Source organism: Heptranchias perlo, chromosome 11, assembly GCF_035084215.1.
Source record: "Heptranchias perlo isolate sHepPer1 chromosome 11, sHepPer1.hap1, whole genome shotgun sequence".
Taxonomy (NCBI): domain Eukaryota; kingdom Metazoa; phylum Chordata; class Chondrichthyes; order Hexanchiformes; family Hexanchidae; genus Heptranchias; species Heptranchias perlo.
The window spans coordinates 13424177-13451213 of record NC_090335.1 but is presented as its reverse complement, the minus strand read 5'-3'; the positions used below and the strand labels follow the sequence as shown (position 1 = coordinate 13451213).

The following is a 27037-nucleotide window of genomic DNA, read 5'->3' as shown; positions in this document are numbered from 1 at the left end:
CTAGGTGCTTTTAAGGGTGTCTACAGATGCATGGTTCTCACACTGCTGGCAGAACTTCAGAACATATATGACCTTACCTCTGAGTGTCAGATAGTGACAGGGATCCACATTTTGATGTCACCCTCCCAAGATCTGGGCTGTGACATAACAGGACCTGTCAGGCTTTTTGTCAAATTTAAAAAAAAATCTAGTTCTTGAGATTTGAGAGGTTAGCTTTCCCTGCACTAGTGGATCTCCCATGGTTTTGCTCATGTTAGGTTGGAGGTTAGGCTATGGCAGCTGGGGGGTGCGGTGGGGGGGGGGGGGGTAGGGGGAGTATCTGAGTGGACTAGGGTATGGGAGAACCCGGGGACATGAATGGAGGAGTAGGGGTACTGGGGTGGGGCAGTGAGGGGTTGAGAGGGGGAGCTTCAGGGGGATAGGAGTTGGGAGCACTTTGGGGGAACTGGGTTGTGACCATGGGGGCTGGGCTGTGAGACTAGTGAGGGGCAGGTTTTAATGTTTTTGGAGAATAAAAGGACTATAATAACATACTTTTCATCCCAACTGAAATGGGTCTAAATATATTTTGGTGGCAGAATCTCCATGTGAGACTGTGACAGGACATTGAAACCAAAGTGATTATTTGTACACAAAGAAAGACTGGATGTTAACCCACAGGACGGAAATGTGATGTATGGTTGAATTTTTGAGGTGTTTATTATGTTATAAGTTCTATTTACAGAGGTACAGTGGGGTGTGTGAAGAAGCAACATGGTCACTGGTAGGACTTGGAAACAACTTTTTTAAGCGATGTGCTCACGACAATGAAACAAGTATTGAAGCATTTTTTGTTTGCTTGCTGAGAAATCTGAACCAATCAGAATGTTCTGGATGTTACGGAAATGTCAAAATTTTCCCCATGCCCTAACATGCAGACAGGTGGCGGATTTTCCATCTAAAAAGTGTCTCCCAAGGCATGGTAGCCTGCTAACACATGAAGTACCCTCCCACTGGTCCCCACATCCTATAGCAGGGTCAGTGTTAGAGGGTACCAGCGGGCACTATCCTCATCTAACTACCAAGATTGCACCCCATGGATTTGCAAGCACAATATGCCCAACCACTAGAGATGGTTAAGAGACTAAACTGTCTTACAGGATCTTTACCATCCAACTGAACTATTGGAACAGTGTAAGGAATCTTACAACACCAGGTTATAGTCCAACAGTTTTATTTGAAAATCACAAGCTTTCGGAGATTATCTCCTTCGTCAGGTGAGTGAGTGAATGAAAGGTTCTCAAATCGCATATCTTATATTAGGCTGGGACACCATCACACCAATCAAAGGTGTCTTTGGTGTTCAGACAGGTTAGCCACGGAAAACAGTAGGTCCCAGTATACTGAATACAAAATGGGTCAAATTACACAGACAAAGAGAGAAAGAGACCCGATAGGCAGAGAGAGAGAGAGAGAATGTCCAGTTGTATTAAAAACAGATAACTTTTTTTTCCTGCTGGTGGGGTTACGTGTAGCGTGACATGAACCCAAGATCCCGGTTGAGGCCGTCCTCATGGGTGCGGAACTTGGCTATCAATTTCTGCTCGACGATTTTGCGTTGTCGTGTGTCTCGAAGGCCGTCTTGGAGAATGCTTACCCGAAGATCGGTGGCTGAATGTCCTTGACTGCTAAAGTGTTCCCCGACTGGGAGGGAACCCTCCTGTCTGGTGATTGTTGCGCGGTGTCCGTTCATCCGTTGTCACAGTGTCTGCATGGTCTCGCCAATGTACTATGCTCACCTGACGAAGGAGATAATCTCCGAAAGCTTGTGATTTTCAAATAAAACTTTCGGACTATAACCTGGTGTTGTAAGATTCCTTACATTTGTCCACCCCAGTCCATCACCGGCATCCACATATTGGAACAGTGGACAGAGTCTCCAACAATGCAGCACTCCCTCATTACTTCACTGGTGTCTCAGCTTACATCAAACACTCCAATAAAGGGGAGGAGAGGGGAAGGTCCGGGTGGAAATAATAGCAGCCTGAAGATAAGAAAAAGAGGTGATAAGAGCAAAGGTCAGAGTACAAAAAGTGATAAAGATAACATAAATACTCCAAGAAGTCAAAAAGTGTGAGAAAAATGCCATCAAGGCATATGGGCAGGATTCGTCAGTTACCCAAGTATGACTTCTGTACATGAACGCACGGAGCATATGAAATAAAACAAATGAGTTAGAACAACAACAACTTGCATTTATATAACGCTTTTAACATAGTAAAACGTCTCAAGGCGCTTCACATAAGTGTTATCAACCAAAATTTGACACCGAGCCACATAAGGAGATATTAGGACAGGACAGATATTAGTCAAAGAGGTAGGTTTTAAGGAGCGTCTGAAAGTAAGACGAAGAATTAGAGAAGCAGAGAGGTTTAGGGGGCAAATTCCAGAGCTTAGGGCCTAGGCAGCCGAAGGCACGGCCTCCAATGGTAGAGTGATGAAGTTCAGGGATGCGCAAGAGGCCAGAATTGGAGGAGCGCAGAGATCTCGGAGGGTTGTAGGGCTAGAGGAAGTTACAGAGATAGGGAGGGGTGAGGCCATGGAGGGATTTGAAAACAAGGTTGAGAATTATAGAATTGTGGCGTTGCCAGACCAGGAATCAATGTAGGTCAGCAAGCACAGGGGCGACGGGTGAACAGGACTTGGTACGAATTAGGATATGGGCAGCACAGTTTTGGATGAGCTTAAGTTTACGGAGGATGCAAGGTGGAAGGCCGGCTAGGACAGCACTGGAATAGTCGAGTCTAGAGGTACAAATTCAGTTGGAGTAGCCATTACAGAGATCTGGCTACAATCTGGGCATGGCTATTTAACTGGGCTAAATATTCCAGGCTATAAGATCTTCAGGAAGGACAGGGACATTGGGAAACGAGGCGAGGCAATATTGATAAAACACACAATTACCGCAGTAGAAAGAAAGGATATCAGTAAGGGTGAACAGGCAATGGAAACAGTATGGGTGGAATTAAGGAACAGTGAAGGATGCTTACCTCTTGACCGTAAGCCTGGTTTCTGGGCAGAAAACGGGGCAAAAAGAACCAGTTTTGGGACACAATGTTCCGTACCCAATCTGCACCTATATTACGGGTGCCGCCATATTGGCAAAAGCGGCTTTGCAGGCGTCAAGGCAGCCACTTTACACAGGTGTTAGGCCCCTTGAATATGTTAATGATGGGCTTAATGCCTGTTTAAGGACCTTTCCAGTAAATTCGTTGACACTGAGACCTTAAAGGGACTGCTGGGAGTAGCCGGAGTGCTCTTCCCGGCTCCAAAGCACTTCTGAAGGCCAATGGCCTCCTTCTCCTCCTCCTCCCCTCCACCTCTGAGGACTTACTGAGGGTTTCTGGCAGAGAGGCAAGCGGCCCAAATTGGATCATGGCTAGGCGCCGAGCTGCCTCTGGAGTCAGGGCAGGTATCGGCAGCTCATCACAATTATTAAAATGAGGCCCACGGCCCAATTTCGGGTGAGCCTTGGGTCTCCAGGTTTGGACGTGTGCCTGCAATTATGTACCCGTAAAGGGGAGGAACTTAATATAAGTTGAAAAAATGGTAATGGTGAAAATAATGGGGCTTAAGATAGACAAATCTCCAGGACCTGATGGTTTCCACTCCAGGGAACAGAAATGCCTATGAGAGGAAATTTTCTAAAGTTCTCTAAGTTAGGGAATTGTGTCTTTGGATTGGAAAATTGTGACTGTCACTCCATTATTTAAGAAGGAAGGGAAGGAAAGAGAAATCAGGTAACTACAGACCTGTCAGTTTAATATCAATTGTGGGTAAGTTACTGGAATCTATCATCAGAGCACTTGGACAAGTATCAACTGATATAAGAAAATCAGCATGGATTTGTAAAGGGTAGGTCGTGTCTGACTAATCTAGTTCAATTTTTTGAGGAGTTCACTAGCATGGTGGATAAAGAAGTGTCTATGATGTTGTCTACATGGACTTCCGCAAGGCAATTGATAAAGTTCCACACAAGTGATTATTAGCAAAAATAAAAGCGCACAGGATTGGACATAACCTTGTGACATGGTCAGTAATTGATTGGGAGGTAGGAGACAGAGAGTAGGGACAAAGGATTCATTCTCTGATTGGCGAGATATGACAAGCGGTGTTCCCTAGAGATCTGTACTAAGGCTGCGGCTTTTCACCGTATATATTAATGACTTGGATGAAGGAATAGACATTTGTATATCCAAGTTCGGCACTAAGTTAGGAGACAGTAAGTTATGTTGATGAGAGCAGGAATTTACAATGGAACATGGACAGATTGTGTGAATGGGCAAAGCTGTGGCAGATGGAGTTCAACGTGGGAAGTGTAGGGCATCCACTTTGGATCAGAGAGACAAATCGGAATATTTTCTTAATGGTGAGAGACTAGGAGCTGTGGAGAAGCAGAGAATATGTCAGCCATGATCTCACTGAATGGTGGAGCAGACTCGAGGGGCTAAATGGCATTTAATAAACTGAATATATAGAACAAATCAACGTTGATAACAGATTGTGGTGGTTTGAGCTAATTACAATGTTTTGCCCTATAGGTGCTTGATTTGTTTTGAGAAATGTGATACCATTGAGAGGCAAAGCTATGGCAGATGGAGTTCAATGTGGGGAAGTGTATGGTATACACTTTGAATCGGAGAGACAAATTGGAATATTTTCTTAATGGTGAGAGACTGGGGGGAAAAATTGGATACGGCGTGTTTTGGGCAGGAGTAGCACGATCCGATATTACCCCGCACCCAATGGTCCCTGCGCAGGCAGGACGAGATTTTTGTCAGGCCTGAGGACTTACCTGCAATCTGCGTTGGAAATCAGCGTGAATGAGGATTCCATGCAATTCGCACTTTCCACCAGCAGGGGGAAGCTCCAATCTCTTAAAGGCAGGCTGTCTGTTAGAAATCTCTTAAAGGTAGCTGGTACCTGTTAATTGCAGAATATAACAGCCTGCTGTCTGCACGGAGTCTGAATGGAGCTCAGATATCGCACACGTAAAGCACAGATGCAGGTCCCATCCCTATTTTTACATATTGATGAGTTCTGTTAAAACATAGAATAAAGGTTGCACACTACTAAATCCCACGTCCTCGAATCTGCATGCCAGACCTCACCAATCTGCCGATCTGAGAGTCCGTGTGCCATAGTTCTCTGCTGATGCACCAGAGGCCTTGGTGCAAGAGAAGCATCTCAGCCCCAGGACATTGCTGCAGGGGTTCCTCAGGGCAGTGTCCTAGGCCCAACCATCTTCAGCTGCTTCATCAATAACCTTCCTTCCACCATAAGGTCAGAAATGGGGATGTTCGCTGATGATTGTACAGTGTTCAGTTCCATTCGCAACCCCTCAGATAATGAAGCAGTCCGTGCCCGCATGCAGCAAGACCTGAACAAATCCAGGCTTGGGCTGATAAGTGGCGAGTAACATTTGCGCCAGACAAGTGCCAGGCAATGACCATCTCCAACAAGACAGAGTCTAACCACATCCCCTTGACATTCAATGGCATTACCATCGCCGAACCTCCCACCATCAACATCCTGGGGGTCACCATTGACCAGAAACTTAACTGGACCAGCCACATAAATACTGTGGTTACAAGAGCAGGTCAGAGGCTGGGTATTCTGTGGCGAGTGACTCACCTCCTGACTCCCCAAAGCCTTTCCACCATCTACAAGGCACAAGTCAAAAGTGTGATGGAATACTCTCCACTTGCCTGGATGAGTGCAGCTCCAACAACACTCAAGAAGCTCGACACCATCCAGGACAAAGCAGCCCGCTTGATTGGTACCCCATCCACCACCCTAAACATTCACTCCCTTCACCACCGAAGCAATGTGGCTGCAGTGTGTACCATCCACAGGATGCACTGCAGCAACTCGCCAAGACTTCTTCAACAGCACCTCCCAAACCCGCGATCTCTACCACCCAGAAGGACAAGGGCAGCAGGCACATGGGAACAACACCATCATGCACGTTCCCCTCCAAGTCATCCCGACTTGGAAATATATCGTTGTTCCTTCATCGTCACTGGGTCAAAATCCTGGAACTCCCTACCTAACAGCACTGTGGGAGAACCTTCACCACTCGGACTGCAGCGGTTCAAGGCGGCAGCTCACCACCACCTTCTCAAGGGCAAATAGGGATGGGCAATAAATGCTGGCCTCACCAGCGACACCCACATCCCATAAACGAATAAAAAAAAGGTGGACAGAAGGAGGGACATCCTTTATCCGTGGTGGTGGGGGGGGGGGTGCAAGAGGCCCTCCAGACTTACATCCAAAAGGTAGTGGGATGAAGTCAATGCCAGGCGCACAGCATCATGAACATGGATGCAGTACAGGAAGAAGTTCAATGCTTTGACATGAGTGGTCAAGGTGAGTGAGGTCACCACTCACAGTTTCAGTCAAATGAGACCTGATGCCAAATTTGACTTGGGCCTCAGCCCGACATGGACTGCGCTATTTTTGGACGCAAGTCCAATTTCCTGGCCTCTAGTTCTGAGTGGAGTTTGAATCTATAACCACCTAACTCAGAGTCAAGGGTGCTACCAAATAAGACAAGCTGCATCTGTACAATACAAGAAAAATTCAAATGAAAGCAAGAAAGAAAAAACAAACATGGAATGTTTAAAAATGTAGCAAGGAGGTAAAAATGTTTGATGAAATTGTCATGTTTGCAGGAAAAGTATGTGATGTATTATTTAGAACTCACACCTGCATTCTTTCTATGGTGTTGATCTGCAATAGTTTAAGTGGTTTGTGGCGTTTCGGTATCATCCAGAAAAGTTGGATAAGCGTTTATAGTATTAATAAATGTAAACTTTTAGCTGGATAGGTATGAAACTGAAGCGTACCTATATAATTCAAATCTTGCGAGCATTCATAGCACCACATCTCTCAATGGTATCACAGTTCTCAAAATAAATCATGCACCCATAGGACAAAACATTGTAATTAGCTCAAACCACCACAATCTGTTATCAACATTGATTTATTTTAAATATTCAATTTATTTAATGCAAAGCAATTAAAACCCATCTTTTAGACTGGCAGGAAAAGCTACCAATGAAAAGCCAGTAACCACAACAAAACTAACCAATCAAATCACTCCATTTTTTATCCCGCTATCATTCATAAACTAGCAAGTGCCACAAAGCCAACCAATCAAATCACTTGAAAAAATTTGCTCCACTTTCTTTCATCAGCTGTGTTGCTTTTTACACGTCTAAAAAAATTGAATTTATAACATAATCTATATACAAATGCACGGAGTATAAGGAATAAATTAAATGAACTACAGGTTCTAATTCAAATTGGAGGGTTTGACATGATAGCTATTACTGAGACATGACTGCAGGATGGTCAGGATTGGGAACTAAATATACCGGGTTATAAGGTCTACAGGAGAGATAGGGAAAATGGAAGAGGGGGAGGAGTAGCCTTAGTGATTAGAGATGAAATCAATTCAATGATAAAGGAGGATATAACGAGAGGTAAGCAGCCAACAGAGACCTTATGGGTTGAATTAAGAAATAGGAAAGGATCTAAGACTATAGTGGGAGTTGTGTATAGGAGCCCTGGCAGCAGCTCTGAAGTGCTAGATTGTATAAATGCAGAGATTAGACAAGCGTGTAACAAAGGCATAGTGGTCTTAATGGGGGACTTTAACCTTCACATAGATTGGGGAAAGCAGACTAGCAACTGTCAGAAAGGTAGTGAATTTCTTGATTGTGTCCGGGATAGTTTTCTACAGCAGTATGTCCTAAAGGCAACAAGGGGGCAAGCCATACTAGATTTAGTAATGAGTAATGAACCAGATTTAGTTAACAGCTTAACTGTGCGTGAACATCTATCCAATAGCGATCATAACATGATCGAGTTCAATGTAGACAAAGAGAAAAAAGTGAATCAGCTGCTAAGATTCTAGACTTGGGTAAGGCCGACTTCAATGGGATGAGACAGAGACTGTCCACAGTAAACTGGGCAAATCTGTTAATGGGTAAAATGACTGATGATCAGTGGGAAATGTTTAAAGAAACATTTAACGAGATACAGAACCGGTTTATACCCCTGAGGGGCAAGAACTCTACTTGCCAAAAAAAGACAGCCATGGACAACTTAAGAGGTAAGGGACAGTATAAGACATAAGGAAAGGGCATACAAAAAGGCAAAAAATGGCACAGATCCTGGCAAATGGGAAAGATCAACAAAGGGTCACAAAACAGATAGTAAGAGCTACAAAAAGAGAGTATGAAAAGAAACTTGCGAGGGATATCAAAACCAATACGAAGAACTTTTATAGTTATATTAGGAAAAAGAGGGTGGTCAGAAGCAGTGTTGGCCCCTTAAAAACTGAAAGTGGGGATATTGTCATTGACAATGGGGAAATGGCGGACATGTTGAACAATTACTTTGCGTCAGTATTTACAGTCGAAAAAGAGGATAGCATGCCGGAAATCCCAAGAAAACTAATATTGAATCGGGGACAGGGTCTCGATAAAATTAACATAAGTAAAGCAACAGTAATGAAGAAAATAATAGCACTAAAGAGTGACAAATCCCCAGGACCAGATGGTTTCCATCCCAGGGTTTTAAAGGAAGTAGGTGAGCAGATTGCAGATGCCCTAACTATAATCTTTCAAAGTTCTCTGGATTCAGGAACTGTCCCTCTAGATTGGAAAATTGCACATGTCACTCCGCTTTTTAAGAAAGGAGAGAGAGGGAAACCAGGGAATTACAGACCAGTTAGCCTAACATCTGTTGTGGGGAAATTGCTGGAGTCTATAATTAAGGATAGGGTAACTGAACACCTCGAGAATTTTCAGTTAATCAGAGAGAGCCAGCATGGATTTGTGAAAGGTAGGTCGTGCCTGACAAACCTGATTGAATTTTTTGAAGAGGTGACTAAAGTAGTGGACAGGGGAATGTCAATGGATGTTATTTATATGGACTTCCAGAAGGCATTTGATAAGGTCACACATAAGAGACTGTTAACTAAGTTAGAAGCCCATGGAATCAAGGGAAAAGTACGGACTTGGTTAGGAAATTGGCTGAGCGAAAGGCAACAGAGAGTAGGGATAATGGGTAAGTATTCACATTGGCAGGATGTGACTAGTGGAGTCCTGCAGGGATCTGTCTTGGGGCCTCAATTATTCACAATATTTATTAACAACTTAGATGAAGGCATAGAAAGTCTCATATCTAAGTTTGCCGATGATGCAAAGATTGGTGGCATTGTAAGCAGTGTAGATGGAAACATAAAATTACAAAGCGATATTGATAGATTAGGTGAATGGGCAAAACTGTGGCAAATGGAATTCAATGTAGACAAATGTGAGGTCATCCACTTTGGATCAAAAAAGGATAGAACAGGGTACTTTCTAAATGGTAAAAAGTTAAAAACAGTGGATGGCTAAAGGGACTTAGGGGTTCAGGTACACAGATCATTGAAGTGTCATGAACAGGTGCAGAAAATAATCAATAAGGCTAATGGAATGCTGGCCTTTATATCTAGAGGACTGGAGTACAAGGGGGCAGAAGTTATGCTGCAGCTATACAAAACCCTGATTAGACCGCACCTGGAGTACTGTGAGCAGTTCTGGGCACCGCACCTTCGGAAGGACATATTGGCCTTGGAGGGAGTGCAGCGTAGGTTTACTAGAATGATACCCGGACTTCAAGGGTTAAGTTACGAGGAGAGATTACACAAATTGGGGTTGTATTCTCTGGAGTTTAGCAGGTTAAGGGGTGATCTGATCGAAGTTTATAAGATATTAAGGGGAACGGATAGGGTGGATAGAGAGAAACTATTTCCGCTGGTTGGGGATTTTAGGAGTAGGGGGCACAGTCTAAAAATTAGAGCCAGACCTTTCAGGAGCGAGATTAGAAAACATTTCTACACACAAAGGGTGGTAGAAGTTTGGAACTCTCTTCCGCAAATGGCAATTGATACTAGCTCAATTGCTAAATTTAAATGTGAGATAGATAGCTTTTTGGCAACCAACGGTATTAAGGAATATGGGCCAAAGGCAGGTATATGGAGTTAGATCACAGATCAGCCATGATCTTATCAAATGGCGGAGCAGGCACGAGGGGCTGAATGGCCTGCTCCTGTTCCTATGTTCCTATAATAAACACATTAAAAAAACTCAAAGAAATCAGTAAAATTAGCCACAGATTTACATAGAATTATATCGAATTCACAGCACAGAAACTGGCCATTCAGCCAGTGTTTATGCTCCACATGAGCCTCCTCCCATTCTATTTACTTCATCCCACCCCATCAACATATCCTTCTATTCCTTTCACCATCGTGCATTTATCTAGCTTCCCCTTAAATGCACCTGTGCTATTTGCCTCAACCACTCCATGTGGTAGTAAGTTCCACATTCTAAGGGCTCTCTGGGTAAAGAAGTTTCTCCTAAATTCCCGATTGAATTTATCAGTGACTATCTTATATTTATGACCCCTAGTTTTGGACTCCCCCACAAATGGAAACATTTTCTCTAAGTCTACCCTATCGAACCCCTTCATAATTTTAAAGACCTCTATCAGGTCACCTCTCAGTCTTCTCTTTTATAGAGAAAAGAGCCCCTGCTTGTTCAGTCTTTCCAGATATTTGTACCCTCTCAGTTCTGGTATCATCCCTGTAAATCGTTTTTGCACTTTCTCCAGTGCTTCTATATCCTTTTTGTACTACGGTGACCAGAACAGTGCACAGTGCTCTTAAGTGTGGTCTAACCAAGTTTCTATATAATTTTAACAAATCCATCTGTTTCACCTCAGAAATGCCCTTAGCATGTCCCACCCCACCTTTGCCTGATGCCTGCAGCTGGAGTACTACCAGGTTCCAAAACTTGCAGTATCTACCTGAACTTAACTGATGGCGTTTCCCAGGATGTGAGCATATTCTACTTCAGTTTGCAGCCCATGACAATAAGCAGACTGCCGTTTTATACTTGACACTGTAATAAAGTGGACTAGCAGTATTTAGTCTACTAGCAGGCATTGTTTGGCCTGGTAACGTATCCTACTTGGGAGGTCTTTTGGGACATTCTAGCAACTGTAATGGAGATCATATGGAACTAGATGTGTACCTGCATTGAATAAACTACATTTTTGTTTTACTGTTCTGGTCCGTTATTAAAGTTTGTTAATAGTCACCAAAAGGAAAACTATAACTTGCAGGCTTCTGACTTTAATTCTTTCATCAGCAATCAGCCTCTTGGCCTGAGCCCTGAATTGGTTTCCCCCAGACATTAACTCCTTTCAGGTCTCAGCCCTGAACTGGCTGCCTCCAGACCTTAGCCTTGATCCAGCTCCTTTCAGGCCTCAGCCCTGAACTGGCTGCCTCCAGGCCTTGGCCTTGATCCAGCTCCTTTCAGGCCTTGGCACTGAACTGGCTGCCTCTTGGTCTCAGTCCCGAATGTGCTGCCTCTCGGCCTCTAGCCCTACACTTATACGGTAGCATATTTTTTTTATTCATTCGTGGGATGTGGGCGTCGCTGGCAAGGCTGGCATTTATTGCCCATCCCTAATTGCCCTTGAGAAGGTGGTGGTGAGCCGCCTTCTTGAACTGCTGCTGTCCATGAGGTGAAGGTTCTCCCACAGTGCTGTTAGGAAGGGAGTTCCAGGATTTTGACCCAGTAACGATGAAGAAACAGCGATATATTTCCAAGTAGGGATGGTGTGTGACTTCGAGGGGAACATGCAGGTGGTGTTGTTCCCATGTGCCTGCTGCCCTTGGCCTTCCAGGTGGTACAGGTTGCGGGTTTCGGAGGTACTGTCGAAAATGCCTTGGCGAGTTGCAACAGTGCATCCTGTAGATGGTACACACTGCAGCCACGGTGCGCCGGTGGTGACTGGAGTGAATGTTTAGGGGGGTGGATGGGGTGCCAATCAAGCGGGCTGCCTTGTCCTGGATGGTGTCGAGCTTCTTGAGTGTTGTTGGAACTGCACTCATCCAGGCAAGTGGAGAGTATTCCATCACACTCCTGACTTGTGCCTTGTAGATGGTGGAAAGGCTTTGGGGAGTCAGGAGGTGAGTCACTCGCCTCAGAATACCCAGCCTCTGACCTGCTCTTGTAACCACAGTATTTATGTGGCTGGTCCAGTTAAGTTTCTGGTCAATGGTGACACCCAGGATGTTGATGGTGGGGGATTCGGCGATGGTAATGCCATTGAATGTCAACAGGAGGTGGTTAGACTCTCTCTTGTTGGAGATGGTCATTGCCTGGCACTTGTCTGGTGCGAATGTTACTTGCCACTTATCAGCCCAAGCCTGGATATTGTCCAGGTCTTGCTGCTTGCGGGCACGCACTGCTTCATTATCTGAGGGATTGCGAATGGAACTGAACACTGCAATCATCAGCGAACATCCCCATTTCTGACCTTATGATGGAGGGAAGGTCATTGATGAAGCAGCTGAAGATGGTTGGGCCTAGGACACTGTCCTGAGGAACTCCAGCAGCAATGTCCTGGGGCTGAGATGATTGGCGTCCAACAACCACTACCATCTTCCTTTGTGCTAGGTATGACTCCAGCCACTGGAGTGTTTTCCCCCTGATTTCCATTGACTTCAATTTTACTAGGGCTCCTTGGTGCCACTCTTGGTCAAATGCTACCTTGATGTCAAGGGCAGTCACTCTCACCTCACCTCTGGAATTCAGCTCTTTTGTCCATGTTTGGACCTAGGCTGTAATGAGGTCTGGAGCCGAGAGGTCCTGGCGGAACCCAAATTGAGCATCAGTGAGCAGATTATTGGTGAGTAAGTGCCACTTGATAGCACTGTCGATGACACCTTCCATCACTTTGCTGATGATTGAGAGTAGACTGATTGAGCGGTAATTGGCCGGATTGGATTTGTCCTGCTTTTTGTGGACAGGACATACCTGGGCAATTTTTCACATTGTCGGATGGATGCCAGTGTTGTAGTTGTACTGGAACAGTTTGGCTAGAGGTGCGGCTAGTTCTGGAGCACAAGTCTTCAGCACTACAACCAGGGTGTTGTCGGGGCCCATAGCCTTTGTTGTATCCAGTGCACTCAGCCATTTCTTGTTCTCACATGGAGTGAATTGAATTGGCTGAATTCCGGCTTCTGCGATGGTGGGGAAATCAGGAGGAGGCCGAGATGCATCATCCACTCATCATTTCTGGCTGAAGATGGTTGCAAACACTTCAGCCTTGTCTTTTGCACTCACGTGCTGGACTCTGCCATCATTGAGGATGGGGATGTTTACAAAGCCTCCTCCTCCCGTTAGTTATTTAATTGTCCACCACCGTTCACGACTGGATGTGGCAGGACTGCAGAGCTTTTATCTGATCCGTTGGTTGTGGAATCGCTTAGTTGTAGCATGTTGCTTCCGCTGTTTAGCATGCGTGTAGTCCTGAGTTGTAGCTTCACCAGGTTGGCACCTCATTTTTATGTACGCCTGGTGCTGCTCCTGGCATGCTCTTCTACACTCCTCATCGAACCAGGGTTGATCCCCTGGCTTGTTTGTAATGGTAGAATGAGGAATATGCCGGGCCATGAGGTTACAGATTGTGCTGGAATACAATTCTGCTGCTGCGGATGGTCCTCAGCGCCTCATGGATGCCCAGTTTTGTGCTGCTAGATCTGTTCTGAATCTATCCCATTTAGCACGGTGGTAGTGCCACACAACACGTTGGATGGTGTCCTCAGTGTGAAGATGGGACTTCGTCTCCACAAGGACTGTGCGGTGGTCACTCCTACCAATACTGTCATGGACAGGACATCTGCGACAGGCAGATTGGTGAGGACGAGGTCAAGTAGGTTTTTCCTTCGTGTTAGTTCGCTCACCACCTGCTGTAGGCCCAGTCTGGCAGCTATGTCCTTCAGAACTCGGCCAGCTCGGTCAGTAGTGGTGCTACCGAGCCACTCTTGGTGATGGACATTGAAGTCCCCCACCCAGAGTACATTCTGTGCCCTTGCTACCCTCAGTGCTTCCTCCAAGTGGTGCTCAACATGGAGGAGGACTGATTCATCAGCTGAGGGAGAGCAGTAGGAGGTAATCAGCAGGAGGTTTCCTTGCCCATGTTTGACCTGATGCCATGAGATTGTAGATGTTAGAACATGCCTTACGCATACAGAATATACTGCCATAACTTCTAATATTTGGTCTGAATAAGTCAGAAGTGTCAGACTAATCTTTGTCCTTTCTGTTCCCATGTATATACAGACTAGATTGGATTTCCACCATGTACATGTAAGATTTATAAGGTGCCACTTCACCTCTCTCTTACATACCAATCCAGAGTAACTTAATAGTTATGCCCCAAGCCAATCAAAATAGCACTAAAGTACAACCCAGTCTGAGATTAAATGCCATGTCAATCCATGTTATAAGTTTTAATTCTGTCAGTTTAATACAGAACCTCTATTAACCTTACGACTTCAGCTCTTAAGTTCTTTATACTTACCTCTGTGGCCCACAGTTGAGCTGTATCAGCTGTATCTCTCGTTTCACTCTTAGTCTAACTGGCAAGGCTACTGCAAGAAGAGCTGGCATCTCTCTTGTGTTATCTATCTAACTGCTGAATTGAACTCCCGGAGACAAAGGATCAGCCCTTGTAATACCTTAAATTTTTTAGACAAACCCCTTTTCCAGGTTCAAACTTTAACATCCAGTTAAGAAGGCTTAACTAGGTCATGTGAGGCCCTTCCATAGGTGCCAATCAAATCTGAAAGCATAGATCAGAAATTATGGGATGGTCATAACTTTTGTGCGAGACGAATGAAATCAGCATGTTCCTTAATATTCATAGCAGGTTAAATGCAGGCCAGAGCTATAAACTGGCTTTCATCTTCTGTTAACAAACCACCTCTGGGGTTGTTTGACCAAATTTCCAAACCAAAGCGTGTCATCCATCAAGTTCTAGGCTGACCAAGGAGATGGTTTCATAATACCTTATGGTCCAGGGTAACCAGTCATCTGGTGGCTTTCCCAGAATTCCATATATGGTTCAAGAAGCCCACAATGCTATGGCTCCCAAAATTTATAGCTATGACTTCGGGTGCCCACTCTGCCACCCACTCCTCCCAGCTTCCCAGCCTCCGGACCAATGCAGATATGCCTCAGGCCCTGGACTTTGGCCCACATACACAGCAATAATAATAATGGAAGCAATTATAATATTGGCAGTTCACAGCAATAATACATATAAATAAAACTGTACCCTACTAATAATAAAATGCATAATGATATAAAACAGCCAGGGCACAGCAAAAATAATATCCAATAAATATAGACAAAACTGTAGCACAGTAATAATAAAGACAGCACACATTTTTGTCCCAAGTTTTGGCTTTCAGTCCCTCCCTATCCAAGCCCTCAGGCTTCAGTCTACTGCTCCCTCTTAACCCAGGCCCCTAACTCCCTCATGCAAATGTGACAAGGTGAAACAACAACCCAACCCCAACTTCCAGAGAGAAAGAGAGAGAGAGGAGACATACAGAAAGGGAAAGTGTAGCAGTGAGCTGGAGACAAAACAAGAAATACAGAAATGACAACAAAAGTGTGTGAGAGGCATACAGAGAGAGAGAGATAGAGATAATAGCGGACAGAGTCAGAAAAAATGGAAGACAAAGACAGAGAACCTGAAGGTAGCAGGACAGGTAGATAAGGTGATTAAGAAGGCATACGGGATACTTTCCTTTATTAGCCGAGGCGTAGAATATAAGAGCAGGGAGGTTATGCTAGAACTGAATAAAAGACTAGTTAGGCCACAGCTTGAGTACTGGGTACAGTTCTGGTCACCACATTACAGGAAAGGTGTGATTGCATTGGAGACGATACAAAGGAGATTTACGAGGATGTTGCCAGGACTGGAGAATTTTAGTTATGAGGAAAGGTTGGATAAGCTGGGATTGTTTTCTTTGGAACAGAGGAGGCTGAGGGGAGATTTAATTGAGGTGTATAAAATTATGATGGGCCTAGATAGAGTGGATAGGTAGGACTTGTTTCCCTTAGCAGAGGGATCAATAACTAGGGGGCGTAGATTTAAAATAATTGGTAGAAGGATTAGAGGGGAGTTGAGGAAAAATGTTTTCACCCAGTGGGTGGTAAGGGCCTGGAACTCACTGCCTGGAAGGGTGGTAGAGGCAGAAACCCCCATTGCACTTAAAAGGTGCTTGGATGTACACTTCAAGTGCCGTAACCTGCAAGGCTCCGGACGAAGAGCTGGAAAGTGGGATTAGGCTGGATGGCTCTTTTTCAGCCAGCACAGATATGATGGGCCGAATGGCCTCCTTCTGTGCTGTAAATCTATGAGAACGGGATACAGATAGAATCAGAGAGTGAGAGGCGCACATTTTTCTAATTTTTGTCCAATAACAACACCGATTATATTATATAATAATACATTGTGCGCTACATGGTGTCACACTAATGTCATTATAACAGCGTATCCCTTGACTTACCATGAGCAACACCAGAGGTGTTCCTCCACTTTGTTGCATTTTTGCTCACCCTCAGAACATCAAACATCAACACATACTAACTGTATTTATTAAAATTCAAAATATTCATGTTTTCACAGGAGAAAATATTAATGTAATGTCATTTAGCATTCAATAAAGGTTTATTAACATAAGAAAATCTTTGCACATCAGTGTATCAAGTGTATGTACAGCAAATTTATTTATCAGCCTCTTATATGAAAGAATGAGAAGAATGTTCTTCATTTTGTTCTAAAACCACTATTAAAATTAAAAAGAGAGGCTATAAAAGGTTGGATAAACATGTTTTTAAACTGATGTCCGTATAGTTTTGTGGGAACACTATGCCTCGTCTCTTAAAGGGACAGGATTAGAATTTGCTTTGTACCTGCTTGAGAGACAATCAACTATCCAAAGACAAGTGTTGAGTCCAGGCATATTTTAACTATCTTCAGAGCCTGCAGACATCTTTTACATGTCCCGTGTGCATCACAAACATTATGAGTAATCTGCAAGAGGGGATTTGGTGCATTGTAGCATTGGACACATTTACATTAGTACAAATTGGGGTCTGCCATATATAAGCCTCTCGGGTTCAGTAGTATAATCTGCTCTCATAATTGGTCTGAGCGCCTTATTTTTATGGGAGCTGATTCACACTTCCTAAAGCTATTTGCATGATGGCATAACCCAGGGTGTAACGATAACATCCCCTCATGACCTGAATCGGATATTCATGTCTGTAGCACAGGTGCTTCTTCACAAAGCAAACACTTGGTGAGATATTAACCAGTAAGCTGCTTTATTTCACATTAAGGTGAACGTACAAAACAGTGGTTATAATCCGAATCATATTATTTCAAACAGTACAACTCATCTTCGTGTAATAGTGCAAAACACGTCACACTTCCCCACATCAGTGGGTCATCTTACTTGACTCAGAAAGAAAGAACTTGCATTTATATAGCACCTCTCAGGACGTCCCAAAGCACTTTACAGCCAATGAAGTACTTTTTTTTGGAAGTGTAATCACCGTTGTAATCCAGAAAAAGCAGCAGCCAAATTGCGCACAGCAAGGTGATAATCTGTTTTGGTGATGTTGGTTGAGGAATAATTATTGGCCAGGACACCAGGGAGAACTCCCCTGCTCTTCTTTGAATAGTGCCATGGGATCTTTTACGTCCACTTTGAGAGGGCAGACAGGGCCTCGGTTTCATCCAAAAGATGGTACCTCCGAGAGTGCAGCACTCCCTCAGTACTGCACTGAAGTGTCAGCCTAGATTATGTGCTCAGGTCTCTGGAGTGGGGCTTGAACCCACAACCTTCTAACTCAGAGGTAGGTGTGCCACCATTGAGCCATGGCTGACAAGTAACATAACGCACCCGGTACAAATTCTACCATCCAGTTCTATATTGCTCTCCTTTACTCCAACTTTATCATAACCTTGACTGCCTCACAGCATTCTGTTTCAAAAAGCCTTCTCAACTGACTGTGTCTTTATGTTTTATCTCTTGCTGTGTACAGGTGGAAAGGGGATCAAAGACTTTCCAACACAATGGGTATGAGGTGTTTTTTAATTGCCAAGACCATCTAATGAATTGCTTATTATTTACAGTCGATAGGAAAACAACATCTAGCTCATTATCATCTTAACTATTTATCATCTCAGCGTCTCTTTTATAACTCATGAATACACTATGCTTTTAAAAACCCTACATTAAAAATAACTCTTTTTTCAAATCCTTTCCATGGAAGAATAGTCAAAAGATCCCAAAGAGTCACACACGTCTAATCAGGACTAAAATGCAATTACTGTTAAGTCAGTCTTTTCCTTCTTTCTACATTCTGCCACATTAGACGTAATCCTCCAACTAAGAGGCCAAGCAAGCCACCTACTCGCAATGGTCTATCTGCACCAACCTTAAAGAGGTGCATAAGAGCAGCTCAGAGTGATTGTCAATGTTAGCTCCCTTCTCCTGGGGAAGTAATTCCAGTTCTGTTGAGTCTGGGAACTGGACAATCCATAACATAGCGCGTTAGTACACCAACAGAGTGAGACCTCTGCTAAGGTCCCTTTGCACATATGCATATTTTGAATGCTCCCAATCTCACAGCTGAATAATTTTCCCAGTGTTAGATCAATCATCTTTTACCGAGCTACCTGCCGTAATTAGATTTCTTCGCAATTAAATAGGACAAGCACAAGAAATTGAATACAATGGAATCACAACTATTTGAATAAGGGATCTAATTGAGGTGACTAAGGAGGCGAATAAGCAAAACACTGGAGCAGAGCCCCAAGGGCCTTGAATTGATGAGTAACCACAAGACAAGAAGATTACATACAGTTCCTTTTAGGGGGCTCCCTCCCACTCCATGAGCAAGTGTTTGGTTTATTTAAATCACAGCACCGTTACAAAAATGATAGAATAGAAATTAAAACCGTACAGTTCCTCTAAGGAGCAGGCGATCCGTGACACCAGTTTTACACCCTTCCGGTAAGTCGAAAATCTACCCCCAGCCATTCTTGTCACCTCTTCGAATCATATTGGCAATTTTTTTCTATCATTTAGTACCAAACTGAACAGTTTATGCTGTGGAGCTGTACTGATTAGGATCTCCTCAGTTAGTGCTGTTATCCATGGTGGTATTTGTAGAGTTAAACCCATTTCTAGGTCATGGAAACTTAAATTAAAGAATCAAATTCATTATTTTAACTTTTATTTTCAAAATACCACTAATTTATCACTCCTTTAAATATTATTTTTTCCTTTTCCTGCTACAGAGTCTCTCTTCCATGACTGGAGCCATGGCAGGGGAACTTAGGATCATAGGAATTGCTAGATAAAAGAAGACCAAGATTCGTCTAGTTCACTTCTACCATCTGGTAGTCGCATGATACAATGATAATGGAGTTGTTGACCAATCATAGCAATCAAGCTCTATCAACTAGTTTACAAGAGACCCAAAGATAATATGAGGAATCCCCAGTGGTGGAGAGCTTTGGGAACCATAGGTGCAAAGTCACCTGTTCCTCCCAAGCATGTTCCACTTACCACATGTTACGACTCAAATTACTTATATAATGTAGCCCCAAAATATAGCTGACCTGCTCCGAGGCCTGTGCCAAGCTACTCTAAATTTGTCCACTGGATGGCACATGAGAGCAACTGAGAGACGACTCCATCTCATTTTCTCTCCATTCCTGCAGGGGAAGCACTTCCCTCCTCCCCACAGAGATGAGGCTGATGTCAGGAACTCAGCTGTGGGTATAACCCTATCCTCCACCATTACTGTGTTACTGCATGTCGGCTACCCATCACCCTACTACACTGTGCTATCTAATTACCTGCACTTTTAATGAGGTCATGCATCTTGCAGAATATATTAAATTTGTAGAAAAGGCACAGATTAATTTATTAAAATACAAATTAATTCGTTAACATGCTCACTAAACATTATCAGAAATGATTTTCAGACCTTTAAATTGTGTGTCTACTCTCCCTGAATTCTTGCGTTAAGGTTTGCAGCCGCTGGCTATATTTCCCAATCTTGCTGGGTAAACAGTTGGCTTTGTCTTGCCAGGGCTATTTCAACAAATAAAATTTCATTTATATAGCACCTTTAATGTAAAAAAAAGTCCCAAAGTGCTTCACAAATGTGAATAGTTAGAAAAGCAGATGCTGAACTGTGGAGAGAGAAATTAACAGAGGCCATCAAAAATTTGTCAAATAGATTCATTTTGGGAAGATTTTTAGAACGTGTTGCGAGAAGAAGAGAGGCAGAGAGGTTCAGAGATGGAGTTCCAGAGAATAGGAACGATGTGGCTGAAGGCTCTATCACCAATAGTGGGTGAAGGGAGAAGGAACACGCAAAAGGTGAGAATCAGATGTCCAAAGGGTTTGGAGGGGATATAAGGCTGGAGGAGGTTACAGAGATAGGATGAGCTAAGGTGGTGGAGGGACAAGGGCAAGGCATTTAAGGAGCTATGGAGCCAATATAGGAACTGCAAAGACAGGAACAGTGGGCAACCAGGACTTAGTGTGGAACAGGGCACAAATTTTGATGCTTAACTCAGATGCTTGACTGCCTCCTAAGGTCTGGTTCCAACCCAGCCCGCCCAGGTGATTAACATGCTGGTCGAGGGATTTGCACTGAGTTCTCGATGTGTTTGCGTCCACCACCATTTTATCTGCCAGGATTCTGCGGCATGGAGGCCACCCGATGGGCCTAATTAAAATGTGAAAGTCAAGGCCAGGTGACAGCATGGTGCTGCAAGGCAAATTTAACTTCACATTGCCAAAGGTGTCAGTGAAACCTGGTCTGAGGTAGCAGCGTGGCCAGATGAGGCAAAGGTAAGATACATCTTTGGAAGGAGTCCTTGGGGGGCAGGAGGAGCACGAGTGCACTTTTGAGCCCTGCAAAGAATCCTTGGGCCTCCCTATCCACCATCATTCCTCTCCCTTCCCCGACCGGCATCGGCTCTGCAACCTCCTCCCTCCCACCCAGCACTTACCTCAAGCTGAGGACCATTCCCTTGGGTCACCAGTGCAGTCCAGCTCCTACCCATTTCCCACTGACACCCATCAGCCTTGACATCATTCCTGCCGGCTTCAGGCAGGAGACAATGTCAAATATTAAAATGAGGTCACGGCAGTTTAAATGGCCCAGCCTCACGTTGACCAGATCATGGGGATTCATCCACTTGCCCTGCCCCACCCCTTGCCCGCACCGAATCCGGTCCAGGTTAAAATCGGGGCTCTAATTGTGCTTCAATGCTGATTAAAGGATTGGTGCTTTTCCTTTTCATTAGTTGCCTCCTCTGTGGGAGATGTGCTGAAAACAGCAAAATCATGACTGAACCAGCAGGAGTAAATTCTCCCCAAAACTTTAGTAGCCTACAGTTAACTCTTAAAATAACATACGAACAGTAGTAGCTATGCTATGATATCAGTTCAGCCTTTGCTCAGGGTGTGCGAAAAAGGCAGTAGGGAATTTAGCACTTTAGTTACACTCATCTGGGTTTGAGCATTTGGAGGCACGAGCTTCCCTTTGTGGCACTATCCCATTCACACTCCATGACGGCCTCACGCAAAAAAAAAGAAACATGTCCAGTACAGTCGAGAAAAAGCCAGCACCATCTCACCTGCTTTCATTTCATCATAAAGACTACAACACAGGAGGAGGCCATTCAATCTATTGCACTTGTACCAGTGCTAGCTCCTCAAATGGAGCTATCAGGAGCAATTTTCAACTGCCAGCTGCCCATTTCTTTCCTGAAAATGGGCAGGGGGCAGCTGCAAATCAGGCCCACCTGATACAATTTTCAGGCAGGCCTATAAATGTTCCCCCAGAAGGACTAACAAGCGGGAGGCTGCTTACATATTGCAAACCAGGGTCCTACACCATTTGCAAAATTCAGGTACAAACAGGCGGAGTGTGTGCCATTCATACTCCTCGGTACCCTTTTCCCATCTACTTTATCTTATTCTTTCTTTTGCTATCTTTCTCCTTAATCCCTCTTCTATCTACCCTAAGGTACATCTCTTACATAGCCTACTATTTTAGACTGCTTTGCCCCTTCATTATGCTTATTCCCACCCTTGTACCCTTGAACAACTTTCCCACCCTCTGCTTTTCAGTATGAGTCATCACATTGCGCAGTTGGTTTTCTTGAACTGCAATTTGAGCAATGCAGAGCCAGCAGACCTAGGTTTTCCTGCCAGCTCCATGGTCCTGGAAAGTGGTTCCATTTTAACATTACCAAAGAGCCTACAGTGTACCAGTCTCTAGGCTATCATTAAAAGAATAAAAATACAATGCTAAATGTTCCCAGTCAGAACTTTAGATAATTTGGGAACCGTGCATTGCTTCCCAGTGTGAAGCTGAAAAGCTCCGAGACCACCAGCTCCAGGTGATTAAACAGCACTTACCATAGTTTCACACCGGAGTCACGTTAGACAGTTTGCATTAATGGGAAGACAAAATTCCTTTGCTTCAGGGCAAAATGTATAACATAATTGGCCTGTAAATCCTTCTAAAGAGGTGGAAGGTAGCACCTATTTCTGTAACTAGCAGCTAATTATCAAGTGAATAAATTGATGGGGATAAAAAGAACAAACTGCAAATGCTGCAAATCTGAAATGGAAAAAAAACAGAAATAAACAGCAGGCCTATCGGCACCTGAAAAGAGAAAACACAGGGTAATATTTTGGGCAGAAAGAATTAATGGATTCCGTTGTGTGACTCCAGAGACTTGAGCGCAAAATCTAGGCTGACACTCCCTGTGCAGTGCTAAGGAAGTGCTGCACTGTCGGAGGTGCTGTTTTTTGGATGAGCCTTTAAATCAAGGACCCGTCTGCCCTCTCAGTTGGACGTAAAACATCCCATGGCACTATTTCGAAGAAGAGCAGGGAAGTTCTCCCTGGTGTCCAGGTCAATATTTATCCCTCAACCAAAATCACTAAAATAGATTATCTGGTCATTATCTAATTGCTGTTTGTGGGACCTTACTGTGTGCCAATTGGCTGCTGCGTTTCCTACATTACAACACTGACCACATTTTTAAAAATACTTGATTGGCTGTAAAGCTTTGGGATGTAATAAGATCGTGAAAGGCGCTATATAAATGCAAGTCTTTCTTTCAAGTTCTTTCTGATAAATAGTTATTGGTAGTCGTACTATTGCAAGAGATATCATTATATGAATATACGTACAAATCATAGAAATGAAATGTGTTCTTCTTTGGCCTGAGGCTCCTGGTGGCATTTTTGCGCTACATCCTAAATATGACAACAGACAGAATTTGCTTGGTAGATTATCTTGATATATTTTATTGAACCAAAGATTGTATTCTGCACCCTGGCCTCATTTTCTGTTAACACATCAGAACTTAAATGTCTTAAATATTTGCTTCAAATGATTTAAAGCCTGCATGTATTTAAAACCAAAAAATAAAAAGATCTAAGGTTCAATTATATTTCAATCATTCACTGACCTACTTGCTCTTTTGTTTAGGATACATCTGGCCATTACCTGCCAAAGTGTGTCCATTATGGATTTATTTTGACGTGCTATTTTCAACTGCGTCCATCATGCACTTGTGTGCAATATCTTTGGATCGTTACATTGCAATACGGAATCCCATCCATCACAGTCGCTTCAACTCAAGAACAAAAGCGTTCATGAAAATAATTGCTGTTTGGACAATATCTGTCGGTGAGTGCACAATAACGTCATTATCCAGAGCAAGATTATGATTCTCTTCTGTTTTTGTCTCCTTTCCACCCCCCTCTCTTTTCTGAATAATGAAATGTATAATGTAAAATAATTACAGCCTCTAAATTTTTTAAACCATGCCTGTGGGTAATAAGCAGTCTGATGATAATATGAGACTAACTACACCTCTGAGAACGGTAATCAGTTTGGTAATGGTGCAGTACAGAGGCAGCTATAAACAGAGGCCTATTTTAAGATGGGGCATTATATAATATTCAAATCTAAACTGGTGATGGAATTCGTGGAAGACACCATGAGCTAAAAGGAAAGGAAGAAGTATATCAACATTCTGTCTAAAGAGATGGGTTGAACGATGGGTTAGCACACTGCCCTTTCTTCTCTGTCACCTGCTTCGGTGTCCAGCCCAGATTGAGTCTCTGCTCTCTGCTAGCTTTACAGGAAATAAATCTGAAAGAAAGGCTTGCATTTGTATAGTGCCTTTTCACTACCTCAGGATGTCCCAAAGTGCTTTACAGCCAATGAAGTACCTTTGAAGTGTAGTCACTGTTGTAATGTAGGAAATGTAGCAGCCAATTTGCTCACAGCAAGGACCCACAAACTGCAATGTAACACCATTGACCAGAAACTTAATTGGACCAGCCACATAAATACTGTGGCTACAAGAGCAGGTCAGAGGCTGGGTATTCTGCGGCGAGTGACTCACCTCCTGACTCCCTAAAACTTTTCCACCATCTACAAGGCACAAGTCAGGAGTGTGATGGAATACTCTCCACTTGCCTGGATGAGTGCAGCTCCAACAACACTCAAGAAGCTCAACACCATCCAGGACAAAGCAGCCAGCTTGATTGGCACCCCATCCACCACCCTAAACATTCACTCCCTTCACCACCGGCGTACAGTGGCTGCAGTGTGTACCATCCACAGGATGCACTGCAGCAACTCGCCAAGGCTTCTTCGACAGCACCTCCCAAACCTACGACCTCTACCACCTAGAAGGACAAGAGCAGCAGGCACATGGGAACAACACCACCTGCACGTTCCCCTCCAAGTCACACACCATCCCAACTTGGAAATATATCGCCGTTCCTTCATCGTCGCTGGGTCAAAATCCTGGAACTCCCTTCCTAACAGAACTGTGGGAGAACCTTCACCACACGGACTGCAGCGGTTCAAGAAGGCGGCTCACCACCACCTTCTCAAGGGCAATTAGGGATGGGCAATAAATGCTGGCCTCGCCAGCGACGCCCACATCCCATGAATGAATAAAAAAAAATAACAATAACCAGATAATCTGTTTTAGTGATATTGGTTGAAGGATAAATATTGGCCAGGACACTGGGGAGAACTCTCCTGCTCTTCTTTGAAAAGTGCAATGGGATCTTTTATGTCCACCTGAGACAGCAGACATGGCCTCCGTTTAACATCTCATCTGAAAGACGTCACATCCAACAGTGCAGCCCTCCTTCAGCACAGCACTGAAGTATCAGCCTAGATTATGTGCTCAAGTTTCTAGAGTGGGGCTTGAACCCACAACCTCTGACTCAGAGGCGAGAGTGTTACCACTGAACCAAGGCTAACACCTGGGCCGTGACTTCTTCCTTTCCGTTCAGCACGTGATGTCAAGGTGCAACTAGGGATGGCCAATAAATGCCAACTTTGCCAGCGATGCCCACATCCCGAGAATTACTTTTTTAAAATCAAGTTCGAGGTGGGTGCCAGCCCTCGTCACAAAATTGCTGATATCTGGCAATAAGTGGGCAACCTTGCTGAGTTAGTCCATTAGCTTGGCAAGTGGGAAAATACATTTGATCTACAGCTGCAGATTCAATTCTAGCCTGGCAGAGCCTGATTTATACTGGCTGGCTGCCGATCGAACTCTCATCATCTGTATAAAGCTCTCCACCTGCACATAGGCACGGCTCCACTTCCGTTCTTGTACCAAGAGCGTGGCTGGAAGCTTCTGCGCTCTCAAAATACTTAAAAACAGCGCTGTGCAAGTTTATAAAGGGCCTAGAAGATCGGTGCAGTGTCAGGCTGAAGTAGTCTGAGGTGGCCCCCCTGGGAGGGTCTCACACCATTCCATTCAGGTCAGGACCTGCCTCTTGAGTTATACTGTCATTCTGCATCGCTGCAAAGGGGTAACTCTGCATCAAGCTCTACAACACCTGACCTAGCCAACTTGGTGCTAATACTGAGAGAAAAGTATTCTGTTCATCAGCACCTACATCGATGAGTATGAAACATTTAATTCTGGCTTATGACATTGCTCTGGCAGTAGTGCATTATGGAGACTATTGGATAAACTTTATAGGTTAGCACTCCAGCACAGAGCTTCATATGATCGAAACCTTTACTGGGAATTCAGGTGCGGAGATCACTATGCACAATTGGCGTGCCGTACAATTTTCCATCCATTCATTTTAACAGACAGGAAGTGGGTGGACAGCAAATCAAATACACTGACTTCCAGTCCCGAATTCCTGATATACATTCCCATCGTACAAAAACTCTTTATGGCTGAGCACTAATGCATAAAATTTAGTGCTATTTCATTAATGTGATAGACCACAACAACTTGCATTTATATGGTGCCTTTAACATAGTAAAATGTTCCAAGACGCTTCACAGGAACGTAATCAGACAAAAATTGAGACCGAGCCAAAAAAGGAGATAGTAGGACGGATGACTAAAAGCTTTGTCAAAGATGTAGAGGGAGAAATTCGATAAGAGTCCATTTTGGGCGGTGGGATGCGCTACCACCCCGTGCCCGAAGGACCCTGCGCAGGCAGGACGCAAGTTTGGACCCACAGGAGCACTTACCTGCAATCAGCGTTCCTGTCCGGGCCTTGCACGTGGAATCCATGCAATTTGCACTTTCCACCACCAGAGGGCGCTCAATCTCTTAAAGGGAGGATGTTTCTTAGAAATCTCTTAAAGGTAGCTAGGATGCAAGATTGGGCTGTGTAGGGCCCGTTGTTTCGGCGCTACACGGCCTCTCCGACATCCAAGGTGGCGTTAACAAATAACAGTTACCAGCTACCAGGAGGGACGAGGCCATGGAGGGATTTGAACATGAGGTTGAGAATTTAAAAATCAAGGCGTTGGTGGACTGAGTAGATCATTGAACACAGGGTTAATGGGTGAACGGAAATTTGTGCGGGTTAGGATATGAGCAGTATGTGAGTTTTGGATGAGCTCAAGTTTACGGAGGGTTGAAGGTGGAAGGCCAGCTAGGAGAGCATTGGAATAGTTGAGTCTGGTGGTAACAAAGGCATGGATGAGAGTTTCAGCGGCAGGTGGGCTGAGGC

General features: G+C 44.1%; 1 protein-coding gene and 1 long non-coding RNA gene across 2 annotated transcripts in view; one reads left to right on the top strand and one right to left on the bottom strand.

Annotated features, from left to right (window-relative positions):
• The window catches only part of htr2aa (5-hydroxytryptamine (serotonin) receptor 2A, genome duplicate a), a 114005-nt gene that overhangs the window by 8830 nt on the left and 78138 nt on the right, over positions 1-27037 (top strand). Inside the window, exon 2 of the mRNA XM_067992274.1 lies at positions 23508-23708. Coding sequence (XP_067848375.1) covers positions 23508-23708 — 201 coding nt within the window. The remainder of the gene's footprint in view (positions 1-23507; positions 23709-27037) is intronic.
• LOC137326893 (uncharacterized) lies at positions 1197-26590 on the bottom strand. The gene is made up of 2 exons (XR_010964281.1): positions 26550-26590; positions 1197-2023 (listed from the first exon to the last, which is right to left on the bottom strand). It is a non-coding gene; the product is annotated as an uncharacterized lncRNA (long non-coding RNA).